General features: G+C 35.5%; 1 protein-coding gene across 1 annotated transcript in view; it reads left to right on the top strand.

Moving 5' to 3' along the window:
* The window catches only part of SLC26A9 (solute carrier family 26 member 9), a 56,921-nt gene that overhangs the window by 20,388 nt on the left and 13,713 nt on the right, over window positions 1-22,820 (top strand). Inside the window, exons 3-13 of the mRNA XM_081948574.1 lie at window positions 1,500-1,639; window positions 2,831-2,941; window positions 3,366-3,541; window positions 4,294-4,458; window positions 6,557-6,709; window positions 9,139-9,221; window positions 11,222-11,369; window positions 13,231-13,344; window positions 17,086-17,163; window positions 19,143-19,238; window positions 21,637-21,743. Of these exons, the coding sequence (XP_081804700.1) occupies window positions 1,500-1,639; window positions 2,831-2,941; window positions 3,366-3,541; window positions 4,294-4,458; window positions 6,557-6,709; window positions 9,139-9,221; window positions 11,222-11,369; window positions 13,231-13,344; window positions 17,086-17,163; window positions 19,143-19,238; window positions 21,637-21,743 (1,371 nt within the window). The remainder of the gene's footprint in view (window positions 1-1,499; window positions 1,640-2,830; window positions 2,942-3,365; window positions 3,542-4,293; window positions 4,459-6,556; window positions 6,710-9,138; window positions 9,222-11,221; window positions 11,370-13,230; window positions 13,345-17,085; window positions 17,164-19,142; window positions 19,239-21,636; window positions 21,744-22,820) is intronic.

The following is a 22,820-nucleotide window of genomic DNA, read 5'->3' as shown; positions in this document are numbered from 1 at the left end:
GCAGGTCACTGCGTGGTGTGGCTCTCTGACTCTCACAGTTTAAAATTTTGGCTCTTTTTGTCGAACTTGTTCGCCACCCCTGAACTATAGGATCACATTGGTGCAAATAATAGACTTATGTTGGGTGTATTTTATCTGTAAGTTGTAGTACTCTGATCAGCTTTGCTGATGTGTTTTGATGGGCTGCTGAGTCAATAAGAAGCCTATTCTGCATACAGACAAGATTAAAGAGATGGAGAAAACAATAATCTTGAACTCCTTATTGATTTATTAGGGTAGCTGGATTGAGGTTACTATTTTATAGTGGTGGAGTTTAGCCCTGGAAGATAGCAGACTTCGTCCAACACTTCTCCCTTATTCTAATGTATACCATAACCATTACAGTAATGCAGCACTTACACTGAATTAAGAGTTATAACTGCTGTCATTAATGTTGTTGCAATATCACTGTTTCTTTACACCTTAAATTTAAATGCTTTACAGTAAAGGATTTTGTAATGATCTTATCTGAGTGCAATCAGTGTAACAGAGCAGTAAACTATTACTGGAATAAGCTATAATCCTATGCATGCTAACTATAGTGCATACTTATGCCAATATATTTCAGGTTTTTTATTTTTAATAAATTTACAGACATGTCTAAAATTCTGTTTTCACTTTGTTATTATGGGATACTGAGGGTAGATTGATGAGAAAAACAATGAATTTTAATAACTGTAGAATCAGACTGCAGCATAACAAAATTGACAAAAGTGAAGGGTTTTTTTAATACTTTCTGAATTCACTAAATGCATTGAAGCATGTGCTTTGCTAGATTCAAATTTGTGCATTTCCAGTTAAAAGGTGAGATTAAATAAGGTCTCTAGAAACGTCTCTAACCAAGAGAGGTTTCTTGGGAAACCTCTATTTATAACAGTTCTGACTCAGTCCAACACATCCTGGATAGAAGGCTGTAGAAGTAAACATTGACTGAACTAGGCAGTTAAGTGCTATTCTATCCAATTGATTTCTTCTGTTCCACTACTGAAGTAGGCCACTTGCGACTGCTTTGTTCTCTTAGCTAATTTGTTGAACATATTGTACTATGTTTCCTTGAATTGATAATATAGGCGCTTATTAGAATAATTGGTATTTAATTTCTCAGTAACATGCTAGATATAACCGTTTTGCTAAATATTGATTTGGCTTGAAATTTTGACATGTAAAAACTTGAAAACAATTCAAAACTTAGGCCAGATATTATGCTCTCTGGAATTTGATGAAGCCAGGATTCAGGGCATTACATACAATGTGAAGATAATTATGAATAATAGGAGAAATACTTTTTTTCATTGTGCTTTCTATGATTTGTTCCAGTGCTGTGTGGGTACTGAAAACAAACCTGAAATGGTAGCTCTTTGCTCTAGTTGCACATTCAGATAATGAATAATCATCTGCCTTCCCATGTTGCAGAATAAACCTCATAATAAATATTTCCTATTAATGTCTTTTCTCCAAAGATGTTCACCATCCAGACTCAAGCTCATCCTTTACAGTCTGTTTCCCATACTTGTATGGCTTCCAAAATACAAACTCAGAGATTACATTGTACCTGATGTCCTTGGTGGAGTAAGTGCTGGAACTATTCAAGTACCTCAAGGTGAAAGAAACTTGCCTTTTCCATATTATTCAAACATTACTGGGTAGTTTAATTGATGGACATATTTGCAAAAAAAAAATCCCTTCATGTTCCTTGCTCCCACATTCCATATAAATCCTATTTGCAATCATGCTTAGGTTCAGTTTGTCAATGCAGTCAATGAAATAGTAAAGTTTGCAGTTTTTTTTCTTTCTTTCTTTTTTAAAGTCTACCCAAGCTTTTTAAAAATTATTTGGGTATAACTTTCCAATTTCCTGTTTGGGAAGTATAGCAGAAAATGTTCTGGTTCTCACAAAAAATATGGGTTCAAACATTATACTTGACCAATAATAGAGATTGTTTGCTTTTGCAAACCCAAATGTTGTTTGTAAAGTATTGTTTATAGATTACTATAGTGCACTAAGCAGGAAAATTGTGAATTATTCAATTAACATGTTTAAACAAACCACGATTTAATGCAATACATGGACATCCAAATACAGCCAATTTCTATTACCTTCAAAAAAGAATAAGTCATTAACATTAGCATGGGTTTATTATAGAAATATAAAGCTTTTCAATTTCAGGGTTTAAACCCTTTACACAGATTCATATAGGCAATGTGGATGCGTCTCTATGAATTGTTTTGTAATATACTAAATATATTAACTTCTATTTTTTTGTAATTTTACCCTTATCTTGCTTTTTGGAGAACTCCTCTCCAACATCTATCACTGTTCTATTACTTTGCCTCACCAATAATTAAGGTTGGGCAACATGCAGACTTACAATCAATCATAGGCAGTCTATACACCAATTTTCATTGCAACTGTTAACTTAATTTCAAAAGTCCTCTGCACTTCTCCCAGCAACCTGCTTGGAAAGAAGAATACAAAACTAAAAAGGAAGGAAAAAGAAAAGAAAAAGAAAAGGGAGGGGGGAAGCAAAGAGTACCTCTCCAAAGATTTCAGCTTCACCCATTGTTGGTTTAACCAACACCAGGCAGACAAATTATCTCAAAAGACTAATAGTTCCACATAGGTTCCTATGTTATAATTCATTTCTGAACATATCTATTACACCTTCTGTAACACATTCATCACAATATGAGTCCTGGAAAGCAGATATGAGACTGTCATGTTTTTGAATTATGTGATCTTGAGTGTAATTGTAGGAAGGAAGATTTGATGTGTTCTTCATGTTTGTTTTCAGGCATGGCTTTTGCCCTGCTGGCCAACCTACCTCCAGTCAATGGGCTCTATTCTTCGTTCTTTCCTTTGATTACCTATTTTTTGCTAGGAGGTATTCATCAGATGGTCCCAGGTAAGATTTCATTTTCTATTTTAATATTTACTGAATGCACATATTACATGTTTGCAATCCTAGTGCATGAAATTATATTATCTGGATGTTTTTTTCTCAGTTTGCCATCTCAAATCCTTTCATGAAACAACTGTAAAATATTGGTTTCTTGATTATGATTTAAGCCAGAGCTGAGTCAAAGAACTTCCTTTAGAGTGTAATCAAATACCAATTAACTACTATTACTAATTTATATGCAATCCAGATATATTGTACTTTTGACTGTTAATTACAGGATTTAAATCTAACATACACTGATGGCATCAGGTTGAAGAAGATTGATCTGTACAAACTTGGAATTACCAGTTATTTACAGACTAACTGTAATATGAGAAGATACTCAGCTCAAAAATGTAAAATAAGTTTCATATGTGTTTCCAAACAGGTACATTTGCAGTCATCAGTATTATCGTAGGAAATGTCTGCCACGAGCTGGCTCCGGATTCTGACTTTCAATACTTTAACCACACAGCCAATGAAATTATGGTTAACAACACAGCCATGGAAGCAGCCAGATTAGAGATCTCTGCCACCTTGGCTTGTCTGACAGCCATAATACAAGTAAGAGTTTTTTGCATACAAAACTATAGGAAATTTACATATGACTTACAATTCCAGTGACTGAATGTCTGAGTGGGACACATATGGATCTCATGTTTATGCTAAATTACAATTTCCAATAGCCCTCAAAAATATGTCTAATAGTAAATAATACAAGGAATTGTATTAACAAATGGAAGACCATATGTTCCCCAACACTAGTTTTATTGTCCTTATCTGTGTTTCTTCACTACATACTTTGATGTACTCTAAGCAATGTGCTACTGGTTTCTAAGTTGCTCTTATGAGATCAAGAAAACATTGAAATCTGAATTCTTCCTTATCTTGACTGAAATATAATTTTAATACTTGTTGCATAATGGAAAATCTATCAATCTATTTATCATAGACATACATACAGGCAGGCGGGCAGGCAGATGATAATAATAATGAGGAAGAGGAGGAGGGAGAGGGAGAAGGAGGAGGAGATTAGAATAGATCAAAGGTTTTTATCGTTAGAACAGTAGACAAATTAATTAATGGGAATGTTCTTTCCATGTTTCATAGCACTTAAATATTGGTGCGATCCAGGAATCCTGTCTTCCAAATTTTCAAAATGTCATTAAACAAATGGTCGTAATTCAAGGACTACCTCTGGCATATCTTTCCACACATCAGTGGTTGTGCCAATTTTTTATTATCTGCAATCTCTTTCTCTGAGAAATTCCATTTATTATTGCATCTGACATGCCTGACCATCTCTCTGTCCATAGATATGCCTAGGATTTGTGCAGTTCGGCTTTGTAGCCATTTACCTTTCAGAATCCTTCATTAGGGGTTTCATGACAGCAGCTGGTCTACAGATCCTCATCTCGGTTCTCAAGTATATCTTTGGTCTGAAGATTGAAGCCTACACAGGACCCCTTGCCATTGTCTATGTAAGTGAGGCTGATACTATGATTATTGCTAAATCTTATGAGATTGGGTGCACAATCAGTGGGATCAAGAGTAGCACATAGATAACTGGAATTTGTCAGGGGCTACATATGATTAAGGAAAAAAGGAAGGAAGGAAGCCAGGACGATCAAAGCAGGATAGTGACTTATTGAGGAAAAAGAAAGACATTTTCCTTACATTCTATTTACCTTTGGTTTTCCACAACTTTTACTTTCACCAGTTTTAAAATATTTAAGTGTAATTTTGACTTAATTACCAAAATGGGGAATTTCATCTATTTCCATATAAAGGTAAACTGCCCAGATATGTCTAACTCTAGTGGCGATGCTCATGTCCATTTCTTAGCCAAGGGAGCTGGTATTGTCTGAAGACACTTCCGTGGTCATGTGGCCTGCATGACTATACGCCGAGGTACACGGAATACAAAATGTGGAATCATAGTCATAGATTATGCCCCAAAGATAAATGCCCCCTGGATGGACCCAGGAAAAGCCAATTTATCAGTGTCCTCTGTAGGAGCTGCAAGATAGGGGGTGGGATGGTTTCAGAGTGATGCAGTCTGTATCACAACACAAACTCCTCCCCATTTCTACATGTACCACAATGTTACACTCATACCACAAAGGTCAGAGCTTGCTAAATGGTATTGTGACTCTGCTGCAACTTTTTTGATCAAAGTAGCAAGAGACTGCTGCAACTCACTGTACAAAGAGAGCAATTAACAAAAGTATAATCTGAAATCATTAATAATGGTGATGAAACAATTTCTTCTTACTTCAAAACACAAGTAATTAAACTATATGAGAATCAAATGTTTATGAAAGAAAATATTATTGCTTTTAACCAATAGGATAATTAAGGGGCCTGTAATTAAATTTATAAATATTCATTTCCAAGGTAGCAACAGTTATTTAAATTTCTCATTGTGATTGAAAGCTGTATAAGAATTTGGACACGGTGGTCTATAATAATTAATCCTAATGTAAATTTATTGTACATTTTCCTATAAAGTATAATTACTTATTTATATTTATTCCTTACTAGAAGGAATTAATTGTTTGCTTGTTATTAACTACCATAAACTGTATGTTATTGCAAAATAATGGAAAAGGAAATGCCACTTTCTTTGAGCCACTGGTAACTAACAATGGATGAAAAAAGCATTGACTGAACAGTTAGCATAGCAACAAAAAGTCTTGAAGAAACCTTTAAAGAATATATTATTGGCATCTGGTGTCTATTATTTAGAACACTATAACAATAGGGTACTTCTATTTAAAAATTGATGGAAATGTTGAATTTGATACTACAGTACATTTATTTTAACTCCCAATTATTTTACTTTTTGCTTATGAGCAAAAATTGTTTTCTGGATTTTTTTTATTTCTTGGTTCCTAGATTTTTAAAATTATTTTAAATATTTGTTGATAACATTGTTAAAGTGTTGTTGTTATTTTAAATAAAAGAAAGAATAAAGTCTGAAGCCAAGGGAAAAATATTAGGATTCCATTGTTCACCAAATGTTATACCAAAACTTGAATTTTATTATATAATTTTTTCCCAAATCACTGCAACAGAACAAGTAAACAAAATTTTGCCTGGAACATGTTTTCTTTCTGGGCAACTCTTGATTGTTAAGACCCCAAATGCCAAGGTTTTTGCAATATTAAGGAATGCGCTTAGAAATAGCAGACAGTTACAATTAATTCTAGTCCATTTTAATTATAAAGGATTAGAAGAAAGCCTTCATAGAGTTTTGGAGTTTCTCAGTTACCTGTTGTGAGCCTCTTGAATTTTCTTCTAAAGTCTCAGCAGGATGTTCAGGTTAGATTAAATACATCCTGTCTGGTCAGGCCCTGTTTACTGACCTTTTAATTAATTCAGAGTTGGCTACTGTCAGAACTGCATTTTATTTTTGTATTGCTTTGAATGTTGGCTACTACTGCAAAATGCAGATTTCTAGGTTAAATAATGGTCCCCAATCTTTACATGTTGATTAACAAACACCATAGCATATTTTCCATTCTAGCTGGCATGTTGAAAAACCTCATATTATCTTTTTCTTGATGAAACCTCCAGACATTTATTGATATTTGCAAAAACCTGTTGAAAACCAATGTGGCTTCCTTGGTGTTTGCTGTGATCAGTTCTGTGCTTCTCATCATTGTGAAAGAGCTAAATATGAAATATATGAAGAAGATTCGAGTCCCAATTCCCATGGAGATCGTTATAGTAAGTAGCAGTTACAGATGTTTTCATTCACCTACTATTTCCCATGGGATTGGTACTTTTCAGAAGCAGAGATAAATTGAAAAAAAACTTTTAAGATGGAGGTAGCATGCCTTTTTGTTGTTCATTTTAGGAAATGCTGATTTGATTATAAGTGAAAGTGCAGTGCATATGGCAATATAAGAAGACCACTTAGCAATAATATTTTGTACAGTAATTTCAGAACTATCGTATATAAATAAAAATCACTGGAGCAATGAAATTACTACTGAGATACCAATAGACCCTTGCTCACTTATATTTTATAGAGGTTCCAAGATACTGAAAGCAACCATTCCAAAGATATTGCAACCTAGATATGTTGAACTCCATATTTTCCATCCTGCATGGTCTTTGTTATAGTTGCCGTCTCAAAACTATTGTCAGATATGGGGTGACTTTAGTCATCCAAGATAAAACGTTGGCATGCAGAGGTTGACCTTGATTGACTTACATTTCAATGCATCCGGGTTCAACATCCTTGAACTATTCAGTAGCAAAGGTACATGCAGGTAATGCAGCTTTATTCTAAAGCATTGAAATATGATTAGAAAAAAAACTATAGTAAGATGCTTACGTGTCTCTAGTACGTGCTGACATCCAGGGAGTATTGGTGTAATTAGAGCTGTGGGAAATGCACAGATTTTGGCAGACAAATGTCTTTGGTTTCAGTTTGCAATCCATCCAGAATTGCATTCCTGTGAAATGAGCATTGCTTGCTAATATGGGAACCTCTTAACCAAATTTTCCCTGTTCTGTATGAAAGGCAGTAATGGATACAGAATAACAGGAAAAGAGTTTATGGTAGTTTCAAAAACTACAGTGAGCAAAACAGTTTCTGAGAAAATGGGTATTTTGTAGAAACTATTCCTAGGGGAGTAAACTCAGAACAAGAGCCCAGTAAGAACTTTCTCTCGTAGATACAGATCAAGTTTAAATCTGGAGATCTAAACAGTCAACTATGTTAGTCCATGAAAACAACCAAGCATGTTCGAATCTTAGATCTTCCTCAGATACTACCACTGTGTTCTGATTTTGCATTTGGGGATTTCCCTCCCTTGAAATTAGTGTATTTGTAAATTGAAGTATTGTTGTCTAATTACTTTGTTAAATATGCAATACCTACTTGAATCATATTAGATATCAGTGAGGCACTATGTGCAACTGAGCTTTGATTTTTATGATCAGGCTACACTTGTACTTTCTGGGGGCAATTGAACTTAATAAAAAAAATAAGAAAAGATGGGTCATAACATTCAGGGCCTTTATTGTTCATATACTACTTCTCTGAAATAAACCAAGGTAGGCAAAAACATATTATGAAGACCGACTGAGGTACAGAATAGGCAAAAACTAATGGACACCCGGTGTTTATCCAGAAAAGTTTGGCAGACAAAATAAACCATTCAGCTGCTTATGTCACCAGAATATTTCCTGGATCACCATATCCTCACTAGAAGTAAGAATCTAAAATGTTGATGATAAGTTAGATGAATGAATCAAACTCATAGAATAAAATTTAGCAGGGACAAAGGAAACTACCTTCACTCAGTTAGGAAATATTTGCAAGTAATAGCACTTGTGAAAAAGTTCTTGGAATGGTATTATGTAGGGGCCCAATGTGTGATATGATTGCAAAAAAGACAAATGCAGTTTTTAAACTGCATCAACAAATCAACTGTTTCCCTGAAAATAAGACTTCCCCAGATAATAATCGGGCCTTTGGGTATATGCACTAAAATAAGCAGTTCCTGAAAATATTGCAACGCAGCAGCAGCCATGAGGTGACCACGCTCACTGCCTCCTATACCTCAAAAATAAGGCCAGGCGCTTATTTTAGGGGTCAAAAAAAAATAAAATAAGATCCTGTCTTATTTTCAGGGAAACACGGTAGTTTGCCAATTAGTTTTCCTTTATTTCCATACTTAGGTGAATTGACAACTTAATTGTATAACAAGGCATTAATATACTGTATATGCAGAAGTCTTTTTTGTTTACTACGAGAGATTTATGCTTTTGTACAATATAGTTTTTCATTTTTCATATCGTACTTATTTTAAAATGAAACTGATGAGCAAAAATTGATATTACGGCAGTCTTGATAAGGTAATAAATACTCTTTTCAATAAAGAGGAGGAAGTAAACTTAATTCTTCCTCTTTCATAGAAAGTCATCAACTTTTATGAACCTTGAAAGAGAGAGTGCTTGAGGTACTCAATCACACCACAACATTTCATGAACTTTGAGCCACAGCTTATAATAAATATTGAATCTTTTTCAAACATATGCTAATACACGCATTATATTCTGAAATAGTACAGTTCCAATGCTGATTAACATCACAAATGAAAAATTAAGCTGAGTTAAAATTTCTGTTTATGCTTGGACTTCAGGTCATTGTGGCTACAGCCATTTCTGGAAGCTTTAATATGCCTGAGAAATACGACATGCCAATTGTTGGACTTATTAATATGGGGTAAGTAAATATTATTCCTCTCCAAATAGGAATATGCTAATGAAGCTATCTCATTAGTACCATTGTATTTATTACATTGCTAAATCTGTTGTTTCTTGAGCAAGAATTAAATTATATAACACGATAAATTAAAATGGTGAATTAAAAATAGTAGAGTTAGAGGATGGTTCTAATGAAGAAAACAGTATCAGGAATCAACAAGACAAATGGAAGGACTAAACTTCTCCTCCTCCTCCTCTCCAGCTTCCAGTATTGTAACCAGTAGTGTTAAAAGGAAGGAAATGATGGATCTTCTTGAAAACAAGTTAAATTTAACTTAGAATTTTCAATGGCTGAATTAATCATACCATTTATAAATACCATAGAATTTTGTAGAAAGTAGGGCAGACTAAAAGTGTTAGTATCTGCAAGGCTTGAATGACAATGAGTCAATCCACTACTAATTTGCAGTAATAGCATAATTACAATGTGCATAATAATTATTGCTATGTAAAGCAGGTGACAACTCATTATAGTGTTCTAATTATAAATTTACATTGTCTGCATTGCTATGATGAAATAAATACTGGGAATCCAATAAACTAATATTTCCCAGTTTATTGCTTTTTGGGTAATTTCAAGAAGATTGTGGTAAACATAGATCTTTAGATGTTCTTTGTTTAATTCATGCATTGTTTTATGCTACAATTTTCATGATATATACCATCTCTATTGGAACCATTAATAATGTTATGGAACTTCTGCTTACTGGATCAAAATCTATATTATATATCAGTACACTGAGAAAGTCATAAGGACTGAGTGTACCTCAACAGCTACAGCTATTTTACTAAGGCTGCTGAACACTGGGGGGTGGGGTACGGTGCCTCAGCAGTTAAAAATGCTGACCTTGTCAGCCAGAAAGTTGACAACCTGGGTTTGAGACCTGAGTGCCATGCAACAGGGAGTGCTCTCATTACTTGCCCCAGCTGTTGTCCAGCTAGCAGTTCGAAAGCATGCAAATGTGAGTAGATAAATAGATATCACTTCAGTGGTAAGGTAACAGCATTCTGTACACCTTTGGCATATAGCCACACTGGCCACATGACCATGGAAAATCTCTTTGGACAATGCTGGCTCTCTTGGCCAAGAAACGGAGATGAGCACTTTCACCAAAGTCGGACATGACAGGACAGGGAAACCTTTACCTTTGCCTTTACTAGACACTGAGCCTTAATAATACAGATGCCTAGTTATTGTTTTCAAAATATTAAACTTATAGGGCTCCTTACAGTAACTACATTGAATTCTACTGTATAGTGCAATATTAATGCAATATCAGGTTTTCAATTTCAATTATATAGCACGTGAAGGATGTGTGTTGTGTTTTTAATTCGTTGTACAATTTGCAATGACAATAAACTAAAGTAAACTAAACTAAGCTAAACTAAAGTAAACTAAACTCCTCTAGCCATACAGCTTTTGGAGAACTCAGAAAAATACCATTTTTTTAAAAAAAAGATATAATAATAATGATGATGATGTAATAATTAATCAAATATAAATGTCATCCAACTCTTAGCAGACTCTGGGTAGCTTCCAATTTAAAAACATTTAAAACAGAAAAACCACGAAGAATGAGCAAAGATGGCAGAGACAACTAACTCAGACAGAAAGAAAATAAAAGAAGGATAGGGGACTTCAGTCATGTTGAGCAAAGATCTGAGATAAAAGGCAGGAGTTGAGGGCCCTGTGAAACACCAATAGGATGGCGGGGGGAGTGATGGACATTTGAATCTTGGGAGGAACCCCATGCCCAGTTTCGCAGTCTCAGTTGTCCTTAAATATATTGTATTTGACAGCCATACTTTTGCTCATAAAGGACTGCTTCCTCAATCTGGTAATTTTGGTATGGAATATTGTTTCCATGCTAAGAACAAAATGTCCAAGTCTGGTTTATCAATTTTGAACTGAAGCTTGGGCTTTTATGTCAAGCTTGCTTTTCTTCTTTTCATTCTTAGGTTTCCATCTGCCACACTTCCTCTAGTGAGCAAATGGAAAGATATGATTGGCCCAGCTTTTTCACTTGCCATTGTGGGCTACGTGATCAACCTAGCCATGGGCCGAACCCTTGGTAACAAGCACGGCTACGATGTGGACCCAAATCAGGTAATCTTGATAACTGGGAAATATATAGAATGATTAAATGGCTTACGTGTCCATAATTGCAGTGCCACCATGTCCAAGGCTGGAAATTTAAATACATCTAGTCCTGGACTTACTATCGTAATTGAACCTAAGAATCAGTCATACGTCGTGATGGTTATAAAGCAGGTCATCACATGAATGACCTAAGTTTGTGACCTTTTTTGCAGTGGTCGTAAAGTGAATGCCACAGTCATAACTAAGCCCATTGTTCTTTATGGGCATTTTGTGCTGGAAACTAGAAGGAAAAGCCAGTTCCTGGGGGGGGGGGGAATAAATTATGGTAATGTGACCACAGGACATTGCAAATGGCTGTAAATGCTATATGCTGACCACTCAAATTTGTGGTCACATGGCCTTGGAAGGTGTGGCCATCTGAACTTTGGAACTGGATTATAAGTAGCTTTGGAGGAAAGGGCAGGGTCCATTGCAACTTTGAACCAGTGGTGCAATTCAGCCGGTTCTATCCAGTTTGGGCAAACCAGTAGCTATGGTGGCAGGAGGCTCTGCCCACCTTCCTGGACATCATCACGTCCCATTTTTGATGCTCTGTGCATGCACATGCTCATGAAGGGATTTCACCCCTGCTTTGAATAATTGCTAAGCAACCAGTCAGAAGTCAAGGACTACTGTCATCTTCCTCAGAGAGACACAATTAGATTTATGGAAGGATGGGTAGGCGGGACTTATTGGACAGTGTCCCCCTCCTCTGGCCTTTTTGGATTATGAAATCCCTATAAACAGTAAAGTTCCATTATATCAGTGAATTTTTAAAAAATCTTTATATAATTCGAAAACTGCAAAGTATAGCGGTAATAAAGGAGTTGAAGTTATTGAGAAAAATGGTCGCTGTAACTCAGCCTTTTCCAAGGAAATCTCTTACCGATAGTAAGTTAGCAAGCCTACTGGACAATTTTCTCAATACTGTCTTCCCTCCAAAAGGGAATGGCATGTATTACTCAGAGAAAGCAGATTGCTTCACAGAAAACACAACCTCATAAAGACGGCTATTAGGTGGAGCCGTTTAACTGTCTCTGCTTCTTGGCATGGTTAATTGGGAACTTATGTGTAGAAGAACAGGATGTAACTTACATTGAATAAATAATAACAACAACAGAAGGAGGAGGAAGCTAGGACACTTCCCTGTGTCATAGTTTTAGGTGACCCCTCTACATAGAGGTTGTGCTGCCAAGCAGCCACTAAGAACCTGATCATTACTACTCTTCAATTGCTTCACAACTACTGACTTGCCTCAGAGCAGAATCTGGAGCAAACCGTTCAAGGGATTTAGTATGTAAATATTTTTAGTCTAATTAATCAAACGTCTTTGAAGAGTAACTTAGAATGATGCCATCTGAGAATGCCATCAAGGCACATCATGTACAATAACTTGCGCAATGCTGGCCTTTAAAACAATTGCTACAGCCAACTGTGCCATTTCTGCTCTCTCTTAGCCCTGAAAGGATGATTCACTTGGGTGGCAGATTTAAATTGGCAGTTACCTGTTAGAATTGTCTTGGCCTGAAAGTTTCCAAACATGTGACTGATGTGACCCAGAGAATCCTGGGATAATTTTGGAATGAGTGGAAAGAATTCTCGTGGAGTGTTGGTGGTGGATGATTCTCCTGCAATGGGATATCAGATTCTGAAGACTTAATCGGTGCAGTCTTTGTATGAATAATGTCACCCACAAATGAGGGACCAGATTAGGATAATGACTGACCTATTTCTATTTCCAGTTAAGTGTTGCCAAAACAAACTCACTATAAGGACAAGGGCTTGATGTTTTCTACAACCTTAACTGACTCATCCATTGTCTCCATAGGAAATGTTGGCCCTGGGCTGCAGTAACTTTTTCGGATCCTTTTTTAAAATCCATGTGATCTGCTGTGCGCTTTCAGTCACCTTAGCTGTGGATGGAGCTGGTGGAAAATCTCAGGTTGTTTATCATTTGCTTGCCATTTCATCTTCATAATGGGAAGATTTATTTGTGAAAAGTATTCTAGACATTTACACACTCTGTATGATGATCCTGGGAATTCAGAATTAAAGTTCTCAGCATCCTCTCCAAACCCATATTTCTAGAGTCATATTCAAATTAATACAGAATATTTGTAAGATATAACTGGGAATTTCAGGCCCGTCACATTGCAATTGACCATGGCGATTGGGACTGCTGAGTTTTGTATTAGAGCAACAACTAGAGATCATTGTTACTCTGCATAATTTACCTTACCATTCTTAAAGAAGTGGCCAGAAGGATGAGGAACTCCCAGAAAAGTAAGTTCTGCGACTGATATATGGCACAGCGATACAGTTCTTTAGATTCAATTCCAGAAAGTTGCTATACAAACCCAGGAAAAGATGTGGCTTCTTGAAGGAGTTGTAGGCACATGCTACCTTTGCAACCCCATGCTCTCCAAAGCACCTTTTTGGGAATCAAATCCAAATTATTGGACAGCTCTAATAATTAGCATTTGAAACGCCATATGGTCATCCCTGTTTTAATTAAACATACCAGGTAGGTCAGTATTACTGTTCCCGTACTGTAGAAAGGAAATGAAGTAATACAGCTAAGACCACCTTATTGATTTAGAATCCCATCTCTTCGTTATTCTGCTCTCTTACACTACACCACTTTGCGAGCTAGCACTCTAAATTCAGCAAATTCAAATTATTATAATGAGTCATTTTTCATCAGCAATAGTTCCAGGAGATTTAGTCAACTTTTTATACATAACATTTCTTTCTTTTGGGGGCATAATGTAGTTAAAAATAATTGTGCTGCAAGAGAAGCTTCTTTTTTTCAGCTTAATTCCCAGAGTTCTTTAGTATTTTTGGACTTATTTTGTTGTTGTTGCTACAAGGTGATGGAGAATATTGTTGTTCCTTTCTAATACAAATTTCTCCTACCTACAGAAGTCACAATGGTTATCCATCCCTTCTAATCTGAAAAAAGATCTTGGAAGTTCTATCTTGTCTTCTCTTCTCTTGAGGTTTAATTGAGGTGTGAGATATTAGGGAAATTGCAATCCATTGAGAAGTGATTTGTACAATGAAAAACAAGACACACAGACACATAATTTAGCCACATCCTAATTAAAAATCCCAACTTCTCATTCCTGTGAATGTGAAGGCAGCCTGGTGATGCAGTGGTTAGAATGCAGTATTCCAGACTAACTCTGCCCACAGCCAAGAGTTCAATCCTGAATGGTTCAAGGTTGACTCAGCCATCCATCCTTTCAAGGTCATGAAATGACCCAGATTGTTGGGGGCAATATGTTTTTTAAAAACAATTTTTATTTATTTTTGAACAAAGACAAACAAACATAAAAATAAAAAAGGCCATCTTCCATTACAAATTGGAGAGAGTGTGTCAGTTGGTTACAGTATTTCCATGCATCTCTTCCATAGTCATCACCTGCTTTTCATATCAAATCGCATATTTTAAATTCATATATATTCATATATATGATTATTATATCTCAACCTTAATTTGACTATAATTGCTTTTACATTCTTTTATATATAATATTCAAAATTTAGAATAGAATTATATGATAACATTCTATTAAATCATCCTAAAATCATCCAGTCGCAATACATCTTTATAACATATTCTAGATAAGCTTTTAAACCTCCTCTCATATTTTCCATGTGTTGTTTATATAAAATTTCATATTATCAAACTAATATATCTATATGTATTGTTATCATTATTAATCATTATTTAACTATAGCTATTGTCACTTCATTTTATACATACTACTAGTAAACTAAATTTAGCTTAGTTTTTATTATACATTTTCATTGCCTCAACCTATATCTTTCCAGTAATAGTGCAGTCTTATATCTCTTGCCATTTGTAGCATTAATATTCTAGTTACTTTCTTAATAAATATTGTATGAACTTCTCTTCGCAACATGTTGTTCCTTTCGTATCTCATGAAAGCTCGAAACCCAGCATCTGCTCTTTCTATCAGCTTATCTTTGGTTATCACTGGTGCTTCTGTCAAGATTTCTCTCCTTATCTCCGTCAATTTTTCTCTCTTTTCTTCTTCTGTGCTTTGAAGTCTGGGGTAGAGTTCTAATCCCCTTTCCATATTCCGCTCTTACCATTACCAACCACGCTCACTTTGTTGTAAGTATCCACAGTTTTCTTATCTCATTGCTCATTTTTTTCTTCCATTTTTTGAACTCTGTTCTCCACATTCTTCATTTGATATACATCAAATATACATCAGATATACAGTTTTTCAATCAAATTTTTCTGTTTTGTATTCCATATTCTCCAATCTCTTTTCAATTCTCTCTGTCACAACTAATAGGTTTTGAATTTCAAACATAATCATTTACAATGTTACAGTTTCTTTTTCCTGCTGCGCCATTCTTCCAATTTTGCAGGTACTGCCACCATAGGATTCAAGGCTATTTTAATAAACTTCAAACAGGTTCATTTATTATCTTTCAAGTCAAAATGTTGTCTTCCCTCCAATAGCTAGTGATAGAACTCCCAAAAAGCACCTGTATAAACAACTTGTGCTCTTCCGACTATCACTATCAGTAAACAAACTGAAAGAACCTGATCAAAGAGAAAGAAGAAAAAACAATATATCCAGCCTCTAAGTGGCAGTGTAATTGCTTTTCCTCCTGTTGTTGCAACCCTATTTATAATCCTTCTTATTATCTTCTTTATATTCCAAGCTTAAGAAAGAAAGAAAAAACCTTAAATGGAGATCAGAAACAATCCAATCAGTCCAATCAAGCATTAAAAAAGAAGAAAATTTTTATTTAATCCATAGGTATAATCAAAAGTGAAAAAGAAGAAAAATTAATCCATTTAGTGTAAAAAAATAGGGAGTCTTTGCAAAAATTCCATCCATGAAAAAAAAAAAGAGAAACAGGATAACACACTAAATTTAATGTAGATTAATTTCGCCGCTTATAGTCTTCTATCTTCAATTTTAATTTAACTTAATTTTGGGGGGGTTGTCTCTTTTTCTAATAATAAAATTTCCTCACCAATTTGTCACACTTTCTCTTTTCGCTTTCTTCCCATTCCGGAGGTGTCCCAACTTCAGCAGCTTCATTAGCTGCATTTCTGTCACCGGAAAAAAAGGCTATTCCTGGATCTTTCAGGGACTTTGCGGTGTCCCTGAGATGAGCAGGAGGTGCCCTTCTCAATCACTGTCTCTGCAGGATGGTTTAGGTCCAAATGGACCGTCCAGCGGCAGAAATATCAACTGAGATCTCGGAGCACCAAGATCGCACATTGTGCCGTCGCGACGTCAGCCCCTTTTTCTCATTGGGGGCAATATATTGACATTATAAACCTCTCAGAGAATGCTGTAAAGTACTATGGAGCAGTATATAAGTCTAATTGATATTGTTATTGCTAATATCACTACATGTTTTCATTTTGGGGGAACTGCTTTTACATTCAATTAAATGGGATGTTTCTTTATTGCAAAACAAATATTCAGTGCAACAGCAGTAGCTATTATTACAATGATTTCATAGGACAAGTTAAAATGTGCATTGTTATAAATTAGGACAGGAAACTATCTTTATTTCATAACACTTCCTTTCATCAGTTATTTTGATTTGTATTCTTAAACTGGAATGTACTATGACATAGTCCCAAATAGTTTTTTGTAATAAGCTACTTTTCTCTTCTCAGGTGGCAAGTTTTTGTGTAGCATTGGTGGTAATGATGACCATGTTGTCTTTGGGAAGCTATCTTAGCCCTCTTCCAAAGGTAAATATTCAAATCACTAGATCTGTTTTTAGAGGGTGTTTTCATCACAAACAGGGGAATTGCATTTTTGTGAACACATTGTTTGATTGCCAAATTACAAATTTTGCAGGATAAGTCAGAAAAGTTGCATTCATATGCAAACAACTTAAATAACTGAATAGGAGATGCAACAAGACACTTTGACCAAACTTCTAGTAACAAACTATGAGTAAAACAAACTATATGATTCAGTAATAATTTGTCCATAAATCATCTGACTCTTTAGAAGCTCCAATTTTGTCTCAGGATGGAATTACAACTCCCCCCCCCCTACACACACACACACACCAAGGAAAACCAGATCCATGATTAGGAGATTCACTTAGATTCATGGTTCCTGCTCAAACAGAAGATGGGAGACGCCACCAGGAGTATATCCATCTGGATTTAGTTGAGGCACCAGAAGTGGCTGTTCTTAGAGCTATATGCTCTAGCTAATGTGACTCAAGCCCTTAATACCTCATGGTTGGACAACTGTAGAATAGTCTACTTGGGCCTGCTGTTGAAGTCATTTCAAAGAATGGTAGAAAATGTGCTGACAGTTAAAACATGATTCCACAGACACCTTTCCTTCAGTCAATGCACTGGTTACTAATAGGTTTCACATACAATTCAAGTTATTATGTATTAAGGCCTTTATGGTTTGGGTCCTTTGGGATTGCCTGCTTCAAACAGAATCTGCCCAACTCTACACATTTGAACTTTAATGCATGCTGCCTATTCTACTTCTAGAAGAAGACACTGGCATTCTTCTGTTTGGTTTTAGGGTTGCTTTACACTGAAAGCTACTCAATCTGTTTGGGTGGCACAGAAATATTGTAAAACAAATATAAATAAAGAAGTAAATATGATTTTCAGACATTGTAAACTGTAATTAAGATCAAGGGGGTCAACAGACTTGTAACTTTCCTTGCAGTCAAGGGCAAATTATAATGGCAAAACATTGTAAATTCTTTGACTCTTAAACATTTGCCTTTTAGATTTTAGTTAAAATATAATTGCCTTTGAAACAGGACTGAGCAAGAGGATTTCTGAAGTTGCCCTAGTTTAAAATAAGAAGCCTAAAAAAGAAAAGAAAACAAATCAGTGAGGAAAGCCGTAAACTAGGTTTAGTAGAAATACTATAAAACATTACCCCACGCTCATGTACTATTTGTACCATAATTCCACCCTCCTTTCTACAGTAGTTTTTTATAGGTTTGGGAAGCTGAAACATATCTATCAATTAGAGATAGTTAACTTATTACTTAATACACACACATACACGCCAAATATTTTCGGTTACTGTTTTTTCATCATCCAAAACCAATATGACTAGTGATCAGGGGCTAAAAATATCAGAAATCCTTGCAACTAAGTAATTTATTTCAAGGAAGAATTTGCTTAATGGAAAGAGGAACAGAAAATAAAAAACTAACGAACCAGAGAAGAAGATTTTTTAAAATCTTCTCATGATGCCTCTCATATTAGGACAGCAATTTTACATACACTTCTTGGGATTAAGCCTTGCATTTATTGAGACTTAATTTCGAGAATATTTCCGTATGATTTGCTACTTTTCTTTCTTCTGTGATCTGTGTCCAGAAATACTGTTCTATATGATAAAATAGACTGTGATAATAATAACACAGTACTTTCATCAAGTCCTCTGAAAGGAGACACATTCCATGTGAGCAGGCAGGTCTGGGCTTAAAACATTTGGCTATCCACTAAGCAACAGAAATGTTTTCTGCCATCTGGTGGTCACCAGATTGTTGCAGCCCATATCTGAAAGACCTAACTAAGCCACATTCCATTTCACATTATTTGGCAAATACACTTCTTTTAGGTTGCTTCTATAAACTTATCCTAGCTGTTTTCAAATAAAAAGGCAATACACTGTGGGCCTACATATTCATGCCTATTTTGTCATTCATTTTATCATGTAATCTCCATCACAGGCTGTTCTAGGAGCTTTGATAGCTGTAAATTTGAAGAATTCTCTCAAGCAACTGACTGATCCGTATTACCTCTGGAAAAAAAGCAAGTTGGATTGTGTGAGTAGCAGAATATTTAGCTAAAGCAGAATTTGCCTTTTAGTGTGAATTAAGTCACTATTTTATACAATGTTAGCAAAAATCTAGAAAAATATTTTATTTTTACTGAACAGTAAAAAAAAAAATTGCATTCCTGTACAGCAGAATTCTCCTGGAATCTTACCATAAAAATATTCAGAAGCTTTGTTAAAACAGTCTAGTCCAGAGAAGCATTTCAATCACGTCTTTCGTTTTAAAAGATACTGTATGTCACAAAATGCATGTTGTATAAATTGCATTACATATTTAGTTTTTAGGGTTAGAATATATTTATTTCTTATACAGTCTATCTCCCCCTCTAAATGTATTTTAAATGTATTTTATTGTTATGACTGTATTTTATTTGCATTGACTGTACACCGCCCCGAGTCCCTTTTTGGGAGAGGGGGCGGTCTAAAAATCTAAGAAATAAAATAAATAAAAATATTTAGCTAGATACCAGGTTTTTCTTACTGTTAAAAGGGTTTTTTGTGACTTTATAACTAGTTATGCATGGATGTTAATAAGTGTATATGAGTTGATATTACAAAAAGTAAGTTGAGCTAAGCTGTGATATAGGTAATACCCAGACCGGAATTACTATTGCATATGTTGAATTTAAACATCACCAAAGCTTTAAAAGGTGAGAAGTTTTAACTGAGAACATGGATAGCAGGTGCTAGTCAGAGCAGAAAATATGAGACCAGAAACAAATTACTTGAATTTCCACAAGGTGACAGATTTACTAGAACAGTGTTTCTCAAACATTTTCAGCCTTAGGATCCCTCTACGTTCTTATAAATGATTGAGGACTTCTGGGGGCTATATCTATCAACATTTATTGTATTAGAAACTAAAACCAAGACATTTTAAAATGTTTATTTATTTGATGTCACATATCCCCTGAAAGGGTCTCATGGATTTCCAAGGGTGCGTAGCAACTTTGAGAGTTGCTATACTAAAATATAGATGACCTTCCACTGACCAAAGGAAAAGGCTTAAAAAGAAAACGATAAGAGTACTAGGCACTGATTGAAATAAATTCCATTGACAAAAGAATAACATGTTCCAAACATTTTATCATGGAAAAAGCAAATCTCTTCGATGTTTACTGTTGGATATTTTGTTTGAGCAAGTTGCATAAGAGTAGATTACATCTGCATACATTTTGCCTATATTTGCTAAAAGTTTATTCAGAAATTGCTTCATCAATAAAAAAGAGGTGATCCTTCCTTTGAATTTCATTAATTTATGCTCTGTCAGTTAGCATTGGAGAGAATGGTTCACATCAGCTTGCAAACACAGAGTTACACTCTGTAACTCTTGGAATCCTGCTCCAACTAAATTCTCTTTTAACTAAAGCAAAGGTAGGCAAGCAGGCTAGCCAAAGCTTCCTGCAACCTCCCCTGGCCCATTTTTGCAGTCCACAAAGCACCACCAAATCTTGTCTTTGATCAGCACACATTTCTGTGGTATTAGCAAACAAATGTGTAAAATAAATGTGATTAATGTCTGCATGGCCTGGTTTATAGCTTACCCACCCAATTCTCCCCCAAAGTTATAAGTTTCCCCCTGCCTGAATAATACTCCGATAGTCTTTGTAATCAGAGCAAATTTAAAAATAGGAGAGGGGCTCCAATGGAAAAAGTTACTTATCTTTGATTTAAAGCATTAATACTTAACTTTTTTGCTGGAGAGATTCCAAGAGCAGCTCATAAGTCAATAAAAATTATAGCAACAGTAACTAAAGAGCTACTGTTTTAGTAAAAGCTAAATAATTTAATCTGCCATTGTTGTTATTTTAAAAATTAGGAAGAAAAGAGGGTAGAAAGGGAAAAGGGAAATTCAGACACAAATTTCTTCTGTTATACATTCCTCTTGGGAATAGAAACTCTTACAATGATTATGCTTGGTTAACACAATGGAAAATTGGAAAAGATTATATCAGTGCTTTCTGATGCTGCCTGGGCATGTTTCAGGAAAGGGGAAAAATTATTCTACAATGATATACAGAGAGAGGCCGGTGCTTATTGCTACAGAGCAAATATGTAAAAAGAATAGTTGTTGCATGAATTTGACTTGGTGTTTATGAAATTGTCCTGCACTTGAACTATTTTCATACAGGGCAAGGTTACAATCGTGATCTTTACAAAAAACAGAATAGTGACTTCAGCATTTGTAGGATTCCAGATACATATTAATGGTGCCTCTAGAGTACCTGATCTTGATTTATCGAGAGGCAATAATGTAACTCCAAGTTCTAGTTTCCATAAGCCATAGCTAAGCAGGTGTCTTTCAAATACATGCTCTGCTTTACCCACTTCAGCAAACTTGGGCTCAATGCAAGGAAGTAACCTGCTGTGTTTCTGTCTTTCCACAGATGGTGTGGGTGGTGAGCTTCCTATCGGCATTCTTCCTAGGCTTGCCTATTGGACTCGCTGTGGGAGTGGGTTTTTCCATCCTAGTGGTAGTTTTCCACACCCAGTTGTGAGTATTAACGCATCAGTAGAGACATTTTCCATAATTTATGTCAAAATGTCAATGAAAATGTTATGTGGAACATGAAGGAACTACCCACTGTTAATAAACTGCTAATCTATCTTTCCTGTGAACATATTCCAAGGATGGAATAGGAAAGTACTTCTGCCCTGTATACACAAGGGAATTTCCTTTTATTGCTTATCAAGGGCTCCATGTAAGAAGTAAAGGGTTTATTGACCTAAGCTAATCTTTCCACAGCATGACTTCATTTGTGAAAGCCAGTCTTGGGTGCTATACTTCTCTGTTAACCTCAGGTAAAACATGATTGGCCTATGAAGCATCCGGATGTGCTTATGAACTGTATTATTGTTATTGTGGTAAATAAACATTTAGGAAGCATTCAAAGTGTTTTAGGTGCTGGACAGATTATGGAAATATGGAATAATTCTTATCTATTCTCTAATTGGCATGATAGAAAAGGAGAAAAAGAGCAGGAAAGATGAGGAAAGTAAACATTGGATGGATCTTTACTTGTCCATTGGTATTTCTTCTCAGGGAAGTAATTTTTAGAAAGCAAAAGATGCTGGTTTCTAACAGCACAGAAATCCTATAATATCGTTTATGGCAAAGGACAAGACATGCTTTTTTCTACATGTCTACAGTCCAAAGCATCAGAAGATACAATTATAAAGTACTTCCACTCATGAAATTAAGATGGCGAAATCCACTATGTGAGAATTTCACCACCTAGTAGTCTGTAGAGATTCTCAGTCATCCAGGTTATGGCTGCCCCAAATATGCTTTTTCACGAAGCAACTGGACTTTCTTGTTTTTTCTTTTGAAGACATTTCGCTTCTCATCCAAGAAGCTTCTTCTGCTCTGACAGGATAGTGGGGAATGGAAGGATTCATATTCCTTGCAGAGAGCTGGCCATTTGCAGCCTTTTAGAGGGTCGTTGAAGCATTTGGAGGTTTAGCTGTGTCCTCAGGGGCCACCTGAATAGTGTTCCTGGTCCTGTAACCTGCAATTATTTCTCTGGAAATCCAACAGTGCTTTTTCAGGAGGAAAAACTCGACTCCCTTA

This window comes from Natrix helvetica (assembly GCF_964273705.1).
Source record: "Natrix helvetica genome assembly, chromosome: 3".
NCBI lineage: Eukaryota > Metazoa > Chordata > Lepidosauria > Squamata > Natricidae > Natrix > Natrix helvetica.
Note: the sequence above shows the minus strand (reverse complement) of the source record. Positions and strands in the feature narration are given on the sequence as shown.